Source organism: Carassius gibelio, chromosome B16 (genome assembly GCF_023724105.1).
Source record: "Carassius gibelio isolate Cgi1373 ecotype wild population from Czech Republic chromosome B16, carGib1.2-hapl.c, whole genome shotgun sequence".
Classification (NCBI taxonomy): domain Eukaryota; kingdom Metazoa; phylum Chordata; class Actinopteri; order Cypriniformes; family Cyprinidae; genus Carassius; species Carassius gibelio.
In genome coordinates this window covers 26,392,018-26,412,600 of record NC_068411.1, presented here as the reverse complement: position 1 = coordinate 26,412,600, position 20,583 = coordinate 26,392,018, and the positions used below count along the sequence as shown (strand labels likewise).

Here is a 20,583-nt window from a genome sequence, read left to right as displayed (position 1 = left end):
AAAATACAAATATATTAAACATTATATTTGAATATTTACAAAAACTCTTGAAAATATATTTTATATCAACTCAAATGAGAAATGTATGCTATGTTTGGAATAGCATGCTTGTATACTCTTACTTTTTTGTGCAGTATGTAGTGTAATGCGCACAATATGCAAATTTTCTGTATACATAAACGCATAAACACTTGAATTATCTATTATATTTTCCAAACTGTGCAGTATACATCAGCGCACACCGTATGGAATACTGTATGCAATGCAAAAAAGTACACAGATTATGATGCATACTGCACAATATTTAGTGAGTAGTTAGTAAACTGCCTTATACTCACACCTGCAGTCTGGCGCCGCCCTAGTGGTTGAGCTCTTCACAAGCGGCTGTTGTGGCGGGAGATTACTGCGGGAGTCGCGTGTTCCTCGTGGTCAGGGAGGCCGGGACGAGTGCAATATTGGCGGGAGATTGAACAACAGTGCACAACATCCCACACCTGCCAGACCCCAAGACTACAAACACTCTCTCTTAAACACTTCAGAGTTCTCCTCAGAACTATAACACAGATTAACACAAATACACCTTTTTTCTCTCTCTGTAACAAGTTGTCACATATCAAGTTTTAAAAACATTTAAGTTATTTTTAAGTTGTGTTTAATATATATATTAATTAAGAAGTGAGGGCCAATGCAGCAGGTGGGTATTGGAACCCATGAGTCCATTGGAACCAATGTTTGCATCATGTAAAACTGTATGAATATGAAGTATACTTAAAATCATGTTTCCCACCAAAGTCTTACAGGGGTTTTTTTTGTCTTAAAGACAATCAGAAAGTAGCCTAATGTAGCATTCTTATTAATACGTATCAGCATGTAAAACCTTTACCACGACAAAACTATCACAAGATATATTGTTATATACTGCCAGATAAATATTTTAAGTTTAACTTCCGTTTTCTTTTGCTTTTCAAAATAAAAACATCGCGAAATCGTAATAGTCCCAAGTCTTCTGACGAACGTCACCGCTAGTTGAGAATCACTGTTCTAGACGACCGGTTGCTTAGTAACGGGGTAACCTGGTGACAAGCGAATAGTCCAGCAGAAAAAAAAGCACAACACAAAAGATAACGTATGTCTATAAAGAAAAGAAGGTTCTTTAAGATAACAAGTCACTTTAATAAATATCCTCAACAAATAATAATAATAATCAAAAAATATAAAGTTTTTCTCCTGGTCCAACGAGGAGGTTATGACTTACCAAAATTTACACAAAGTTCCCCAAACGCTGTGTTAAAATCACCTCGCTGTATCGGATATCGCTGTTTGTTAAGTTTTTATTTTTGTAAAGTCCGGTTTCATGCTACTGGCGCGTCTGCAGAGCGGTGCTTCTGCTTTTGCCCAAAATGTGAGGGGCACAAAAGGACCTGCGGCCCCGCAGCGCCCCGCCTCCATCCAGCCAACAAAGAGCCTGAAACTCACTGATGCATGCATGCATACTGCAGACAACAGAGCAGATCACACTCTAACACACACACACACACGCACGCACGCACACAGTCCGAGATCACTGTGATGCACGCAACAGACACTGAAGATGCCAGCCAAACCAGCTGCATGCATCGTTGTGTGAAAGTATGCACGGAACATCTTTATTTATCTTTATTGTTTATTTAAGACACCGATCCAACAACATCTTACAATTGTTTTAATACAAAAAACTTTTAGGCGTTAAAAGGCTGGTGGCCGCGATGCACTTCTGTGTTTACAGCTGGTCAACGCCGCCACCTGCCGTACGTGCATTGAACTGCAGCTCTTTGCGGCGTCCCGCTAAATGAACCCAACGATGGGCGAACACATCCTCAAACACCACGCGCATTAAACACCAAACAGAGAACCGAGACAGAGAAAGCACACAAACAAGCCATTCGCTACTCTTAGGCTTCTAAAAGCCTTTTAGAGTTTCATTAGGACATTATTTTATATGTTTTTATTTATGTTTTCTTCGTGACTGTTTTCAACGCTGTCTATGAGGTGATTTCAGGACACACGTGACTATGTCTGTCACTTTTTTAAAAACCTTTTAATCGAAGACTTTCGATTAAGGTTGAATTTCTTAATATATTAATATAAACTCGATTCATTGGATTCTTTGAGCTTATTATTTGTTATTTGTAGGCTATCCACTTTATTTTGCAACACAGAAGCAAACTATTTTCTTTAAATGTGCGAGAATTTCGGTACAGTAAAGGGTAAAACTGTTTGCGATAAAACCCGGTGATGATAGATTAAAATAATATATTGACTGGAGCAGCTCTCTGTCAGCTGGTGCGCGTGTGGCAGGTGCGCGCGGCGACGGTGACGCGGGGGTCACACCGCACATGAGCGCGTCACAGTCAGACGTGATTGGGAAAGATCTCAGCGACGGTGTACAGGAATGAGTCCTCTGATTCTGTGAGTTTCTGTTAACAATATAACTATTTAATTTAATGTCTGTGTTTACATTGTAAAAGTTATTTTTCTAAGATTTTTAATACTCCAAAATGTATCTTTTAATTTGATGCGTGACTGCTGTTTCTTTGTAAGTGTTTAATGTATTAGTAGTGTCTGAGTGAAAATTGTTTATATACCAATTTTAATTTAATCTTAAAACTTGAGAATAGTTACGTTTATGCATTAAACCATACATTATAATAATCAGAATAAAAAAATAGGCTAATTAAGTTCTGTTTTTTGGACATTTTTTGAGTACTAGAGCTTGTCAATTATATAGCACACATCAAAATACTACAGTATTACTACCTGATACATCACTGTACTATGGTATTGCAGTAGAAATTGTGTGCTGAATAAAGTACTGTACCATAATACACTAACTGTAATACCATGATACATTATGGTAGGGAATTATTATTATATTTATGGTAAATATGATTAAAAACACACATTTTTATACATTTTCAATGTGCATTTCTTAATTAGTTTGTTTTAGCAACATATTATTTTCCAAAAGGTCTGGATTGAGTAATTCTGTTTTGTTAACTTTGTGAAATAATGAGTAAGCATTGACATGAAGACTAATAATAAGAAATTATTTAACACACTGTAAAATTATAAATAAAAGTTTTCTCAAAGTTGTAAATGAAACATTATTAGAATAGGTTTCATAAGAAAAATCCAATTTCAGTCTTTCTACTTAAAAATTCACTGGTTAATTCAACATAGTCATAATTGTGAAAATTACTAGCAGTTACTCAGTGGAAACAGTTTCAAAGTAAATCCTATGCCATTTCTTTTTTTTATCAGTGAAAGAAACTTTATGTTTACTTTCAAACACACACACACAAACAACCAGAGTAATGCACATGTGCAGGCTGTGCCACAGACAGTCACGTCTAACAGGAAGGCAGGACCTGATTCACAGGACTCTGTGTTCTGTGTGAGACTGAAACAGAAGCAGCTGTTTGTAGGAGGATCCTGTTTCCTGACACCTTTTGTACCCGATGAGCATTTAGACACATTTGGAGTGGAAACGAGCTCTCTTTAAAAGTGCTGGCACACCAGATTCACCCTGTTTCCACACGCAATGCACTTCAGTGAATGATTCTGAAGCGTTTCGATGAAATTAGACAGCAGAAAGGCTGTTGAGTTTCTGCTGTGTGTCTCACACCTGCTGCTGTACCACAGAGCTTTCAGTCTATTTCCACTGGGGCAGGTGCTGGAGGGGCAGGCCGGTGTGGTGGGGTATATTTAGACCCCCCTATTTCTGCCCTGCAACTCCCGTAACTGCCGGCCCATCAGCTAGAATAAATATCAGCTGTCAGTGTTGGAGTAGACAGGAAAAAAAAAGATGGAAATGCAATGCAACTACAATGTGATTTTAATGAGACTTAAGATCTTTACTGAAAATGGGCTCCAGGTTCGTTCTGTTTAAACTAAATGATTCAAGTCTGTTTTGACAGATTGTTCATATCGGAGCTGTTGGTCAAATGCAAACACACATCTAGGACTGGAGTTTACTCTCGCGTTCCACCACTGTTTGTTCTCGAGTCTTAATAAATAACGCATCAGTGGTGAGAGTCCAAACTGCAAAATATCCCCCAGCACTGAGAGCTTTGCTTTGAATCCTCTTTGCATGAAAGTTTATTTCCATCAGAACTCATCTGATCTATTACCTCTGTACAGCCGTATTCAGACGGATGTGAATTCATGGTGGTCTTGATTCACTCTGTGTTTCACTGGCTGTGGTGCACAGCATTTACACAACAGTCCACAACACTGTAAATGCATTGACTGCCATTCATCAGATTCTTCTTTCTCTCCCAAGGCTGGTCAACATGACATTATCAGCCTCTTGATGGAGCTCAGGAACTCGATCAGGTGAGATCTTGAGGTAAAAGGTTTGCAGATACCATATAACTGTATACTATGTTGTTTTATCATGTGTGATGCCTGTTAGTTGAATGCCCTTATACTTAGAACTGAGATTAAACACAAGCATTTTTCTCCCCCGTGTGGTTGTTTTATATAGTGTGCTTCAGCACCTGTGCAGGCAGCTGTGAGCAGGCCGTCCTGCCTGTGTCTGTATGGATGGGAATGGCAGCATCAGCTGTTGGTGGGAATCACTTACACACAACATGGAAACACATTCTGATCATTGTTACGACGCTCCTGCTCTTAAGTTCTCCTTCAGGTATCAGTCTCTTTTTATCATAAAAAAAAAAAAAATAGGTTAAATTTTATTTTAAGTTGTCCTTGTTAAAGTCTAATTATACATTTAAATAATGAGTAATAATAATTAACTACATGTACTTATTATATGGTTAGAACTAGGGTTTGGTTTGGGGTTACTTGCATGTAATTATGCATAATTTATTGTTTTTAGTAAGTACATGTAACGTGCAACAAGGACACCTTAAAATATGTATTTAAATTTCAGCTTCAACTTATTTTAAATCCTTTACCTTATTAATAATTTACAAGTGTTTTAAATGTATGTTTCTCCACTTAATGTACATTTTATTTCAAGTTTATTTATAAAGGTTTTTAATCATTTCAGTTTGGAATAACAAGACTGTATTGGATTTATTTATGGTGGTCCAAAACTGTCTCCCTGTTTATCCTCACCAAAAAGTACAGTAATGGTAGCAGATATTATTATGTAGTATTGTAATAGTAATACAGTAATATTGTGGTTCTTCATGCAGTTTTTGTTAGTATTGTTTATATACATATTACAGTATTTATGATTATTTAAAATAATATTTTATTTTAAGTTTTAGTCATTTTGTTAAATTTCTTTGTAATATTTATTAGATTTTTTAATTTTTCAGTTTAGATATCATTTGTTTTTATTTCAGTTTTAGTTATTCATCTTATTTAAAATTTGTTGGCATGGAAACATCTCAAATTTTATCCCTAATTTTATCTCGAACAAATATTGTCCTATCCTAACAAACCATACATCAATGGAAAGCTTATTTATTCAGCTTTCAGATGATGATTTCAAAACATTTGAAATCATTTGACTGCTTTTGTGATCCTGGGTCACATTATTGAGGGAATTCTGGAAATTGAGCCATTAACATTGTGATAAAAAAAATTCTTTCTCTGCAGTATGTGCACAGTGTCGAATCTTGCAATGCAACTCTGATTTCGTGGCTGCGACTCTTGAAATTGGTGTCATTGGAGGAGGGGGTAAGGATGGAGCTAATGCTGTCTACTGCAGCGCCCTGCGGTCCTATGCGCTCTGCACCCAGCGGACAGCCAGAGCGTGCCGTGGAGACCTGGCCTACCACTCTGCTGTGCAGGGCATCGAGGACCTGCTCATCCAACACCGCTGCCCCCAAACAGGCCCAACGGCTCAGCCGCGGCCCCTGCCCAAGCCCCCTCTCTCAGGCAACGGATGCTTCTATGAGAAGGGGTTTATGCAGAAGGAGGGCCGGGCCCCAGAGTACCTGCACTGTGGGGTGTTTGGAGACCCTCATATCCGCACCTTTAACGAAGAGTTCCAGACATGTGCTGTGCAGGGCGCCTGGCCACTCATAGACAACCAGTACCTGTACATCCAGGCCACCAGCACACCCACTAGAGGGAGCTCTTACACCACCATACTCACAAAGGTTTGGGAAAAAAATCACATGCACACCTTTATCCTCTTTTATAAATCTCAGAGTCGCTTTAGAGTTTATTAAAGTGCCACTATTATGGGTAATGAAAGGTTCATATTTTGGATTTGGGAATCCCCAACAACAGCTGACCTGCATGCAAGGTCAAAAAACACTTTCATTGTCTAGTAATATTTATTTATTTTTATCTTATTTCCTCAACAACTCCCAAACGATTCGCTAAACGATTCATTTTTCCAAACCCCTCCTTTGCATGATGCTAATCTGCAGTGATTGGTCTGCATTATCATTCAGACCAACACGAAAAGAGCAACAAGTGTGAGGGCAATATGCTAATGTTTCATGTTGACGTCAATATGAAATGGCTTGGGATATGTTTTAAAAATGACTCGTTTCAATGATTCAGAGTTGACTCTGTCTTTTGAGAGACAGTTACTATATACACGGTGCACTTTCAGATTTAAAACTTTGCAGGATGTTTTCATTCACTTAGAGCTGTGTTAAAAAGGTAATTTTCAAAAATCCATGATAGGGGCACTTTAAATAATGATATATTTTTATAGTAATAATAATTACTATTTCTCAGAAATTGGTTGTATTTTACTCATTTTAAATAGAAAACTGCGTGGACTTAATTGCTTCTAGTATTTACATATAGTCTGGTCTAATCAGAATCTTAAGTTCAAGTTTAATAAATCTTTTGAACAAGAACTGCTCAGGTTGAAATATGTGAAAGTTTTTTTATATCTAATATTTTTTTTTTAATATAGTTTATATCTTGCAAATTAGATTTTTTTTCCCCTCAGAATTGCAAGTTTGCTGAATTATTATTATTATTTTTTAATTCTGATTTTACATTAACGATGTAATTAATTGTGAGATATTAATTCGCTATAACACAAAAAAGCTAACGTAGAAATGCACAACAGAATTTTTGCCTTGATTTGCAGACTGGATGCATCAACTGTAGTTGCCAAAAGTCAGAGCCAGTCTGCAGATTTCGGGCAGTTGGAGTTGACAGATTCCACACTCAGACTCAGATTAGCTCGTCTATGGTTCCATCCAGTCAGAAGATATCAAACATTTGTCATTCATCTAGAACAAATGTAGTTTTAATTTCTTTGAAGATAAACAAAACACTGGATTTGCAAGTTACATTTGCCAATATGCTAATGTATTTTTCAGTTATAATTTTTTTTTTACTTCCAGTAAATAATGTACATCATTGGAGTTCAAATGAGAAAAAGTTTGGGAATCTCTGATCTACAGTAAGTGGGTCATTCTTAACCAGAAGAAGCTGATTTTAAGCTGGCATGGCTGTACACTCTCAAGAATAAAGGTTCTAAAAGGAGTATTTATGGAGATGAAAGAACTTTTTTTGGTTTCCCAAAGAACCTTTCAGTGAACAGTTCTTAAAAGAACCATTTAGTGTGAAGAGCATTTTAATAAAATAAAGAACATTTTTCAGCGGTACCCTCTTAAGCAGTGAAAAGGTACAATAAATATTAAATGATTTTAATCTGCCAATAAAAGATCTTTATTTTTAGCAGTTTATACTAAGGGAAACTGTTAGAAGACACAAACACTCACTTTTATTGTGCTATAAAATGCTCCAGTAGCCTATTACTTTTATCTACTTTAACACCCAATCAAAGTCTTCCCTTTCACGAGCCCTTCCAACTGAGAGGGAAGTAACAGATTTGTCTTTTTCAGAACTGCTGTTCAGTGCTTTCAAACATACAGGGTTGCGTTAATGATATTCTACAGCCTGACATCTAATGACGAATTGCCATGAATAATAAATAGGACATGCATAATGAGAGATCCTGTTTGAATGTCCTCCACCTGACAGTTCTCCGCTCTCTGGTTCTTTATCAGATCACGGTAATCTTGAAGAACTGGCGCGAGTGTGCAGAGCTGCAGATATATCAAGCGGAGCTGGATAACGTTCCTCCGGCGTTTGTGGATGGTTCTGTGACCGGCGGTGACCGCAGAGGGCATCAGAGCCTGCGCGTTCACTCTCACGACCCTGGCCGACACGCTGAGATCTGGGCTACGCACATCGGGACGATGATAGTGGTTCGCCAGGTCGGCCGGTCCCTGAGTCTGTCCGTGCGCTCCCCTCGTGCGATCGTGGAGTCCTATACACCTGAGCAGGACTTGCAGTTGTGTGTATGGGGGTGTCCGGTCTCGCAGCGTATGGAGACGCCCTATGTGCATCCGTCCACACCTGCGTACACACACTGCTCCTCACTGCTTCCGGTGCAGGATGTGTATTTCCAAGCTTGCTTGTTTGATCTACAGGTCACTGGAGATTTGAACTCCAGTGCATCAGCTGTGGCTGCTTTAGAGGATGCTCGTGCAATGATCTCGGACCCTGATAGGGTTCACCTGCTGACGGGCAGGGCAGGTAACAACCCTCCATCATTGCCAGTGGCACTGGCCTTAAGCATCCTTGTAGAGACCCTCAGATGTACTTTCTTGGGCCCAGTGTGACATCAAAAACACTGCACTAAAACATGCCGTATGTGATATTTAAAGGATGTTTATATTGTTGTTCAATGTTTACATCTCAGTGGTTTTGGAGGTTTGTGGTTTGTGAATAGAGGCTGTCCGGAACGGCCGTGGAAAAAAAATAATTTTATTGTATTTGTTTCAGTGTTACATGCACATAAAGTGTGTGAATTATAAATGTAATATATTTGTGGATATTTGTATCTGGATAAACGTGAACAATCTTTGAAAAAATAAGCAAATGTGAGTGACTTGCTCATGCATCTCTGAATGTTTTCTCAAAGATGAAATTTATACAGGTGTGTATTTACAATAAAGAAAAATGTATAAATGTTTCCACAGCCAACACAGCATTAATTAATGAAAGTCATCATTAATTGAATTTTTATTATTTTTATTCTCCTCTTATTACAGTTATTTATTCAAAACTAAAATAAAGAGTATTGACTTATTTTCCTGTCAAACTTATATTATAACTTCTTGTAAATTATGAATTTGGGAAATTTGCCAAGATAATCTGATTTTTTCCCCCCTGTTTTCGTCTTTGTCCAATGCTACAGAAAGCCTGTGGAAGACCATGAAGATCTCCTGTGCGATTCTCCATTATCGTCTGTTGTTTAAAGTTACAGTAATTCATCATTTATGCTCATAAAAATAATTTATAATGGGTGTGAGATGCAGGCTTCCGTTTCATTTGGGTGAGGATCACAGTTGATGGAGGTTTCATTTCTTGTGAATGATCAAAAATCAGTGACTACTTCTGAGTCCTTCACACTTGAGTGACACTGGATGGTGTTCATTTATGTGAACTTGAATGTTTTATGTTACTCTGGTATCAGTTACATGACTGAAAGCTGTTTTTCCTGCACTTTTACCTTAAAAAGGTTATTCACTACTTTTTATGCTATGCTTTTTTATGTATATATAATGTATGACACAAATAATACTATGTACAATAAAGACAGAGGGAGTCAAGCATTACACACATCCCACCTTCCTTAAACAGCACTGTAACTGGAGATGGATAGGATTCAGGACAGACAGCATAATGAACTAGATAGTAAAGTTTGTTTTCAAACTTTAAGTTGGCTTGAAAAAGCCTGGCCAGAAAGTTAGAAAAATGTAAAAGTTTGAAAAGTTAAGAAGTTTAAAAAAGAAAGTGATTAACATATTACTAGCATTATAAGCAAGTGACTACCATGTCGTTAGCATGATTAGCAAAGTTGTTAACATGTTTCTAGCATGTTGAGAGCATGATTTTAGCATGATTAGCATTTTGCTAGCATGTTTCTAGCATGTGACTAGCATGTTTCTAGCATGATTAGCATGTTGCTAGCATGTCGCTAACATTTTGCTAGCATGATTAGCATGTTGCTAGCATGTTTGTAGCATGATTAGCATGTTGCTAACATGTTTCTAGCATGATTAGCATGTGGCTAGCATGTTGTTAGCATGTTTCGAGCATGATTAGCATGTTGCTAGTATGTCGCTAACATTTTGCTAGCATGATTAGCATGTTGCTAGCATGTTTGTAGCATGATTAACATGTTGTTAACATTTTAGTAGCATGATTAGCATGTGGCTAACATGTTGTTAGCATGTTTCGAGCATGATTAGCATGTTGCTAGTATGTCGCTAACATTTTGCTAGCATGATTAGCATGTTGCTAGCATGTTTGTAGCATGATTAACATGTTGTTAACATTTTAGTAGCATGATTAGCATGTGGCTAACATGTTTCTAGCATGATTTTCATGTTGCTAGCATTTTATTAACATGATTAGCAAGTGACTAGCATGTCGTTAGCATGTTTGTAGCATGATTAGCATTTTGCTAGCATTTTGCTAGCATGATTAGCATGTTGCTAGCATTCCACTAGCATGTTTGTAGCATGATTAGCATTTTGCTAGCATTTTGTTAGCATGATTAGCATGTTGCTAATATGTTTGTAGCATGATTAGCATGTTGCTAGCATGTCGCTAGCATGTTTGTAGCATTATTAGCATTTTGCTAACATGTTTCTAGAATGATTAGCATGTTGCTAGCATGTTGCTAGCATTTTTGTAGCATGATTAGCATGTTGTTAGCATGTTTCTAGCATGATTAGCATGTGGCTAGCATGTTGTTAGCATGTTTCTAGCATGATTAGCATGTTGCTAGCATGTTGTTAGCATGTTTCTAGCATGATTAGCATGTTGCTAGCATGTCGGTAACATTTTGCTAGCATGATTAGCATGTTGCTAGCATGTTTGTAGCATGATTAGCATGTTGCTAACATGTTTCTAGCATGATTAGCATGTGGCTAGCATGTCTCTAGCATGTTGTTAGCATGTTTCTAGCATGATTAGCATGTTGCTAGCATTTCGCTAACATTTTGCTAGCATGATTAGCATGTTGCTAGCATGTTTGTAGCCTGATTAGCATGTTGTTAACATTTTAGTAGCATGATTAGCATGTGGCTAGCATGTCTCTAGCATGATTAGCATGTTGCTAGCATGTCGCTAACTTTTTGCTAGCATGATTAGCATGTTGCTAGCATGTTTGTAGCATGATTAGCATGTTGCTAACATGTTTCTAGCATGATTAGCATGTGGCTAGCATGTCTCTAGCATGTTGTTAGCATGTTTGTAGCATGATTAGCATGTTGCTAGCATGTCGCTAACATTTTGCTAGCATGATTAGCATGTTGCTAGCATGTTTGTAGCATGATTAGCATGTTGTTAACATTTTAGTAGCATGATAAGCATGTGGCTAGCATGTCTCTAGCATGATTTTCATGTTGCTAGCATTTTATTAACATGATTAGCAAGTGACTAGCATGTCGTTAGCATGTTTGTAGCATGATTAGCATGTTGCTAGTATGTCTCTAGCATGTTTTTAGAATGATTAGTATACAACTAGCATGTTGCTAGCATGATTAAAATGTGACTAGCATGTGGCTAGCATGGCTAGCAAGTGACTAACATGTTTATATGCTAATCCAGGTAAAACCAGTTGATTCAGTTAGAAACCAGCTAAGACCAGCGTGACAGTGGCCAAAACTACTTTAAAACCATGTTAAAAGCATGTTTTTGACATGATTATCAAGTTACTAACATGTTGTTAACATGTTTCTATGATAATCGAGCTAAAACCAGTTGATTCAGTTAGAAACCAGCTAAGACCAGCTTGACAGTGGCCAAAACCACTTTAAACCATGTTAGAAGTATGTTTCTAGTCTGATTAGCAAGTTACTAGCATGTTATTAACATGTTTCTATGATAATCTAGTTAAAACCAGTTGATTCAGTAAAGAAAACCACCTAAAACCAGCTAAGACCAGCTAAAGCCAGCTTGACAGTGGCCAAAACCACTTTAAACCATGTTAGAAGTATGTTTCTAGTCTGATTATCAAGTTACTAACATGTTGTTAATATGTTTTTATGATAATCTAGCTAAAACCAGTTGATTCATTAAAGAAAACCACCTAAAACCAGCTAAGACCAGCTAAAGCCAGCTTGACAGTGGCCAAAACCACTTTAAACCATGTTAGAAGTATGTTTCTAGTCTGATTAGCAAGTTACTAACATGGTATTAACATGTTTCTATGATAATCTAGCTAAAACCAGTTGATTCAGTAAAGAAAACCACCTAAAACCAGCTAAGACCAGCTAAGGCCAGCGTGACAGTGGCCAAAACCACTTTAAAACTTGTTAGAAGTATGTTTCTAGTCTGATTAGTGAGTAACTAGCATGTTGTTAGCATGTTTCTATGCGAATCTGGCAAAAACCAGCTAAAAACAGTGGATTCAGTAAAAACCAGCTAAAACCCAGCTAAGACCAGCGTGAGAGTGGTCAAAACCACTTAAAAACCAGTTTGGGAGACTAGCCAAAACAACTGATCAGCTTAGGCTGGTTTTAGCTGTATTCTCAGTAGAGAGTTTTTAAGGTTTGCCCTGGTAGTAGACAGCTTAAATATATTATAAGCCTTATTTTTCAAAAGTTTGTACCCCCGCAATGAAAGTCTATGGGATTTAAGGTGGTTTTGGTAGTCTGGTTTACGAAAACCATAAGCAGAATCAGTTAGAAAAGATATAGCAACCCGAGTCAGACCAGTCTGAAGGTCTGACCCGAGTTTGGTGGTTCTAGCTTGAAAGCTCTAGGAGGAGATAGTGTTTAAAATTTGGCTCAGAAGAATAATAATAATAACTAGAATTAAAAGTTAGTGAACTAACTTTGATGTTGGCTTGGCCATCTTGGCCATGGGGCAAAAGAGCCACAGTACTTGTGTGCCCAACATTCTTGAGTTGCCCCGCTGCAAAAAAAATAAAAAATAATAATACCATATAAAATACACCTGCAACAGTCTTTTTCCATGGTCCCTTGCTGTTTTCTTTTTTAATAAAAAGCCTAGGCTATGATAACAGCTACGACAGGGTTGTCTAGCTGAATGCGAAATAAGTCATGCAAAAACCATAATCTCCTAAATACCATTCAATTTAATGTTATTTTAATAGTACTGACAACATATTTTAAGTTATCACACTACTGAAAAATTAAAGAAGGGACAGTATATATAGTATACTTCGGTGAGTCAAGAGCTAAACAAAAAGTCCTGTTTCATTACAAAATACTGTAACTTTTATAAACGTTATGCTATCACCACAAAATTTTAATTAATTTATTAAAAATTAAATATTTCATAAAACTGAAACTTAAATATATTATTTCTATAGGCTATACAAAACAGAAAAGAAAAAAGACTAAATAATAAGGCTGAATAAGCTGATCTATAGCATGTTAAATGGTGGTTGCCTGTCTATGAATGGTACACCCCTCTAAGCACACAGAAGTGGTTTGACCCAAGTCCTCAGCAGCCAATGACACTGACCTGTTCAAACTGATTTTTAAGGCATACTTCACGTGTATTTCACGTGTATTTAACGTGTATTTAAAACGTGAAATATAGCTGATTTTTCATGAGTAAACAACGCGTATTTAACGTGTATTTGACCCTCTTGGCCTTCCATACACCAGTGTTAATTTCGTTGACGAAGACTATGACGAAAAATATTCGTCAACTAACCTTTTTCACGGACGAAAACTAAATAAAAACTAAATAAAAAGTCAGATATGATGACGAAAAACGTGACGAAATATAACTGACACTTTAGTCAACGAATAAAAATGAGACGAAAATATATGGGAGGGACGAATGGAGAAGAGATCCAATCAGTGCGAATCTTTGAGGGTAGGTTGATCTATGCAGAAGCAGCCGAGCCATTTTAAAAAGCCGCGGCAAATGCAAGCGCAACAGCTAAACAAAGCAGCAGTTACACAGAAAAGAGAACAACGATGAGTTTGCTCTTGGGTCGTAAATGTATCACTGATTATTTTTGTACCTACTTATGTGTAATGCTAAGTTTTAATATGAGCATTTATTAAAACAGAAATGTGTATTTTAAGAATACGTTTTATAACGTGCTCCAAGCATTCAACACATCAAGTTGGCTTCAGCCCCGCGATGCGGGAAAGTTGAACTGAGCAGAGCAGCTGGTTACTCGCGTAACACTGAACCGAGCTCTCTTTCAGGACGTTTGCGTCCTCCTGCACCCTGAACGAACAAATACAAATCGCATTTTAAATAAACATAAGAAAAAGCGAAAAGTGAAAGAGCTCAATTCAGCAGCGTGGCGTTCTGGTGTTCAGGGAGCAAGCAGAGACGCGTCTCAAAGTCTTCTTGCTTTTGTACCGACAACAAATACATACTAAATATGTGGAAATACCCGTCTTGGAAAGTGTATTCGAAAAAGTCGGTAGTTATGTCTTCAGTGAAAGTAAAGCGTTGGAAAGAACTCGGATGCGTATCTTTATAATGGATGCATTTGTCTCTTAAAGTGACCGCGCCTAATTTACTAGCTCTGCTGTCAGTGTCTTTAATGTATGAAAATGAAAGTAAATCACTCACTGCTCTTGATTGAATTACTTTGTAGTTTTAACAAGAATTTATCCAAAGTCAATCCGAAAATCAGATAGAATAGATTATATTGTTTTACTAGTGACTAAAAAAAAAAAAATAAAAAATTATTAGGGACCTGAGCATGTTTTGCTTAAGTGTTTCTTTCTTTAATTTCTAATGCAACCTTTTCACACCACAGACTCAACCAAATTAAGCATTGCATCAGACATTATCAATATGAATTTGTTGTTCTGACACAGTTTAACCCTGAGTTATGTCATATTTTATTACCAATTTCTAAACTACAGCAAATAAACTGTGATATTGTAAGAAACGTTGAAGGTGTCTGAATACATTTTGGTTTGATTGTGTATTTTATTTTACAGTGAAGACTATGCAGTGCTATTTTAAATGAACAAAAACAAACTTAAAAAAATGTAAACTTTGTGTAAATAGCACAAATAAAGAAATATAATGAACATACAATACAAATATAATATAGGTGGTTGTCTATTTCAATAATACTGTACTTCATCTTGAAAGAATGTCATATGCATTGCATATCATTCAGGACGAATGCATATCTTTTTCAGAGAGCATGTTTATTTTTCATTGAGAGCAGGCCTTATGTTTATTTTATAAATACCATTCCATAACAGACTGATGGAAACATTTAGTCAAGTCAACTAAGTTGACTTTGTTCTACTAAAAAAAAACTAGACTAAGACTAAAAGACTTAAGACTAGACTAAGACTAAAACTCTTATGATATTTAGTCGACTAAAACTAGACTAAGACTAAAACATTTCAGATGACTAAAATGTGACTAAAACTAAATGGTGTGTTATTCAAAAGACTAAGACTAAGACTAAATCCGAATTTGCTGTCAAAATTAACACTGCCATACACATTAGAAGGGAGACGTGAAAAAAGGACATCGCGTACTTTATCACAGAATATTTGTTCGGCAGCACTTGTTTAGTTTAAAAGTAGACATGTCAAACTTTCTATAGATATATCTCTCATGTCTCTTCGTTGAGTATTCATGGAGTTACAGTTCATTTTAATGACGTGTTTGTAAATGAAGATCAGCGCAGACAAGGCTGGAGACAGCACACCTTGTTTGTTATCTTTATTTTATAAGTGCACAAAGTTTTGTTGTTATTATGTTTGTATCCAAAAAAATGTGGACCCTTTACAGATTCGATTGATGTATTGCTCTTATCTGTACGTTTAAAACTGAAAATGTAATTTAAGTAATTGTCAGGGTTATCAGCAGAAAATGACTCAAAACGCGTATATGCGTTAATCGACTCCAGAGTTAAAAGGCTGTCGTGACTTTTTTCCTTCCAGTATTCATAAGCTGTATCGCGCTGTCAAATTATATGTCATTTTGCACACATAAACGTATCAAAAACACCTGAATTCTGCTCTTGTTGTGTTCTAATGGGTGGATTAGTGCTGTGATATTATTTTTGGAATCTCTTAAAAAATGCTGATGAAGTGCTCATTTCTCTCTCGTCTTTCTCTCTGTTCTTTGGTCAGAGACATAATTTATTAATGAGATATCTGACCCGGTAATAATAACATATGTTGATTTGGCTTGTCAGTCTGAATGAAATGTGTAGCCTATTTATTTGTCTGATCTCTCCCCTAAACGCGGCTGTCATGTGACTTTTTTTTCCCTTCGCGATGTCAAATATTGCATTTTGCACACATACACGGCTCAAAAACCCCTGGATTTTTCTCTTAGTGTGTTCTAATTGGTGGACTGTGTGCATTCGCAGGAATATTTATTTTAAGAAGCTCTTAAAAAATATATATAAATGACTTTACCATGTTGTGACGATGGATAACAATTGATGTGAGGTTCAGCCTGACAGATAAAATCTCACAATCACATATAAACACTCATTTTCATGTGTATAATATATTGTTCTAATTGTTTTGTGCCGTTTCGCTGCAGTGTTTTAATGTGACAGGCTGTAAATTATCTTCAAGTGTTCAGAGAAATACATCGCGAGCTAGCGGGCAGTTGCGCTGCCGCGAATATATCATGTTATTACTTTAAACAGTTCAGAAACATCTGAATTTAGCTCTTGGTGTGTTCTAACGTGTGGATTGCGTGCAATCGCCGATATAATTTAATTATAAAAGGTCTTAAATAAGAATAAATTCGCTCGTTGTGAGCTCCGTGGAGACAGCATGAGCTGAGCAGCCGTGATTCTTCTCTCGTCTGTCTGACTGCTCTCTGCCCAGACATCAAGTATTCATAAGCTGTATCACGCTGTCAAATTATATTTCATTTTGCACACATAAACAGTTCAAAAACACCTGAATTCTGCTCTTGTTGTGTTCTAATGGGTGGATTAGTGCAATTCGCTGTGATATTATTTTTGGAAGCGCTTAAAAATGCGGATGAAGCGCTCATTTCTCTCTCGTCTTTCTCGCTGTTCTTTGGCCAGAGACATAATTTATAAATGAGACCTGACCCGGTAATAATAACATATGTTGGTTTAGCTTGTCAGTGTGAATGAAATGTGTAGCCTATTTATTTGTCCGATCTCGTCCCGAAACGCGGCTGTCATGTGGACTTCAAGTGTTCAGAGAAATACATCGCGGGCTCGCGGACATTTGGCTGCCGCGAATATATCATGTTATTACTTTAAACAGTTCAGAAACATCTGAATTTAGCTCTTGGTGTGTTCTAACGTGTGGATTGCGTGCAGTCGCCGTTTTAAAAGGTCTTAAATAAGAATGAATTCGCTCGTTGTGAGCTCCTGGAGACAGTGCCTGAGCTGAGCAGCATTGATTCTTCTCTCGTCTTTCTAACTGCTCTCTGCCCAGAAATAAATTATTAATGAGCCCTGACCCCTGTAATAATCAGATATGTTGGTTTAGCTTGTCAGTTTGAGGGAAATTGTATTATTTACTTGGTATTTTTAACCGGTTTAAAAGTTAAACGAAACCTGACTCCTCCCTTTAATCTCGGTTATTGCAACTAGGGGCGCAATTTTTCTCAGATAATGTAAGTCTATGGGTAATGTAATTTGACATTTAAAAATTAATTAAAAAAAAACTTTAAGTCTGATCAGTCTGAAAAGATATAGCAACCAGCACCGCTCTATCCCACAGGTTTCTGCCAAGTTTGGGGCTTGTGGCTTTAAAGCCCTAGGAGGAGTAGCGTTCAGAATTTCTGTCAGAAAAATAATAATAAGAAAAAAAAGAAGAAGTTTAAATAGCATAACAGTATGTTGGCTTGTTGCCAAGCCAACATAACTAGAATTAAAAGTTAGTGAACTAACTTTGATGTTGGCTTGGCCATCTTGGCCATGGGGCAAAAGAGCCACAGTACTTGTGTGCCCAACATTCTTGAGTTGCCCCGCTGCAAAAAAATAAAATAATAATACCATAAAATACCAATGTGTCCCTGAGCAAGACACTTAACCTCTAGTTGCTCCAGAGGCGTGCGACCTCTGACATATATAACAATTGTAAGTCGCTTTGGATAAAAGCGTCAGCTAAATGAATAAATGTAAGTGTAATGTAAATAAAAAAATACACCTGCAACAGTCTTTTTCCATGGTCCATTGCTGTTTTCTTTTTTAATAAAAAGCCTAAGCTATGATAACAGCTAAGACAGGGTTGTCTAGCTGAATGCAAAAAAAGTCACGCAAAAACCATAATCTCCTAAATACCATTCAATTTAATCTTATTTTAATAGTACTGACAACATATTTTAAGTTATCACACATTACTGAAAAATTTAAGAAGGGACACTATTTATAGTATACTTAGGCGTGTCAAGAGCTAAACAAAAAGTCCTGTTTCATTACAAAATACTGTAACTTTTATAAACTTTATACTATCACCACAAAATGTTTATTAATATTTATTATAAAATAAATATTTCATAAAACTGAAACTTAAATATATTATTTCTATAGGCTATACAAAACAGAAAAGAAAAAAGACTAAATAATAAGGCTGAATAAGCTGATCTATAGCATGTTAAATGGTGGTTGCCTGTCTATGAATGGTAGCCTACAGCCCTCTAAGCTCACAGAAGTGGTTTGACCCAAGTCCTCAGCAGCCAATGACATTGACCTCTTCAAACTGATTTTTAACGTTTACTTCAGTGTATTTAACACGTGAAATACACGTTAAATACCCGCTGATTTTTCACGTATATTTGACCCTTTTGGCCTTCCATACACATTAGACGTGAAAAAAGGACATTGCGTTGTTTTGATATGGATTACTTTATCACAGAATATTTGTTCGGGAGCACTTGTTTGGTTTAAAAGTAGACATGTCAAGTTTTCTATAGATATATCTCTCATGTCTCTTCGTTGAGTATTCATGGAGTTACAGTTCATTTTAATGTCGTGTTTGTAAATGAAGATCAGCACAGACCAAAAGGCTGCAGACAGCACACCTTGTTTGTTATCTTTATTTTATAAGTGCCCAAAGTTTTGTTGTTATTATGTTTGTATCCAAAAAATGTAGACCCTTTACAGAGACACGTTAAAATTCACGTCTATTTGACCCTCTTGGCCTTCCATACACATTAGACGTGAAAAATGGACATCGCGTTGTTTTGATATGGATTACTTTATCACAGAATATTTGTTCGGCAGCACTTGTTTTGTTTAAAAGTAGACATGTCAAGCTTTCTATAGATATCTCTCTCATGTCTCTTCGTTGAATATTCATGGAGTTACAGTTCATTTTAATGACGTGTTTGTAAATGAAGATCAGCGCAGACCAAGGCTGCACCTTGTTTGTTATATTTATTTTATAAGTGCACAAAGTTTTGTTGTTATTATGTTTGTATCCAAAAAAAAAGTAGACCCTTTACAGATTCGATTGATGTATTGCTCGATTAAAACTGAAAGTTTAATTTAAGTAAATTTCGGGGTTATCAGGAGAAAATGACTCAAAACGCGTATATGCGTTAATAGACTCCAGAGTTAAAAGGATGTCGTGACTTTTTTTCCTTCCAGTATTCATAAGCTGTATCACGCTGTCAAATTATATTTCATTTTGCACACATAAACAGTTCAAAAACACCTGAATTCTGCTCTTGTTGTGTTCTAATGGGTGGATTCGTGCAATTCGCTGTGATATTATTTTTGGAAGCGCTCATTTCTCTCTCGTCTTTCTCTCTGTTCTTTGGCCAGAGACATAATTTACGTTATAAAACGTATTCTTAAAATACACATTTCTGTTTTAATAAATGGTCAAATTAAATCATAGCATAACACATAAGTAGGTACAAAAATAATCAGTGATGCATGCGACCCTTTTGGTCTCAGTGTAGCTCCCTGCTTTACCATGTTATGCAACGCTGAGCAATCGCTGCGATGTTCAGCCTGACAGATAAATCTCACAAGCACATATAAACACTCATTTTCATGTGTATAATATATTCTTCTAATTGTTTTGTGCCGTTTCGCTGCAGTGTTTTAATGTGAAAGGCTGTAATTTCTCTGTGGACTTCAAGTGTTCAGAGAAATACATCGCTAGCTCGCGGGCAGTTGGCTGCCGCGAATATATCATGTTATTACTTTAAACAGTTCAGAAACATCTGAATTTAGCTCTTGGTGTGCTCTAAAGTGTGGATTGCGTGCAATCGCCGTTTTAAAAGGTCTTAAATAAGAATAAATTCGCTCGTTGTGAGCTCTAAGAGACAATTCCTCCAGCAGCTGACCAGCCGTGATTCTTCTCTCGTCTGACTGGTCTCTGCCCAGAAATAAATTATTAATAAGCCCTGACCCCTGTAATCAGATATGTTGGTTTAGCTTGTCAGTTTGAGGGAAATTGTATTATTTACTTGTATTTTTAACCAATGTAAAAGTGAAAGTAAACAAAACTCCGGGTATTGCAACCAGTAGGGGCGCGATTTTTCTCAGACAATGGAAGTCTATGGGTAATGAGTTTTTACATTTAAAAATTAATAAAAAAAAAACTTTAAGTCTGATCATTCTGAAAAGATATAGCAACCTGCACC

General features: G+C 36.7%; 1 protein-coding gene across 2 annotated transcripts; it reads left to right on the top strand.

Moving 5' to 3' along the window:
* Positions 1 to 2,355: 2,355 nt before the first annotated feature.
* hjv (hemojuvelin BMP co-receptor) lies at positions 2,356 to 8,982 on the top strand. 2 transcript variants are annotated; one of them, XM_052579620.1, is made up of 5 exons: positions 2,356 to 2,448; positions 4,322 to 4,374; positions 4,526 to 4,687; positions 5,611 to 6,116; positions 8,001 to 8,982. In XM_052579620.1, the coding sequence occupies exons 3-5, from the start codon at positions 4,585 to 4,587 to the stop codon at positions 8,616 to 8,618; spliced, it is 1,227 nt and encodes a 408-aa protein (XP_052435580.1). In that variant the 5' UTR covers positions 2,356 to 2,448; positions 4,322 to 4,374; positions 4,526 to 4,584; the 3' UTR covers positions 8,619 to 8,982. The 2 variants fall into 2 exon arrangements, with proteins under 2 accessions (XP_052435580.1, XP_052435581.1); XM_052579621.1 differs by having other exon boundaries at positions 2,363 to 2,448; positions 4,322 to 4,387.
* Positions 8,983 to 20,583: the final 11,601 nt, after the last annotated feature.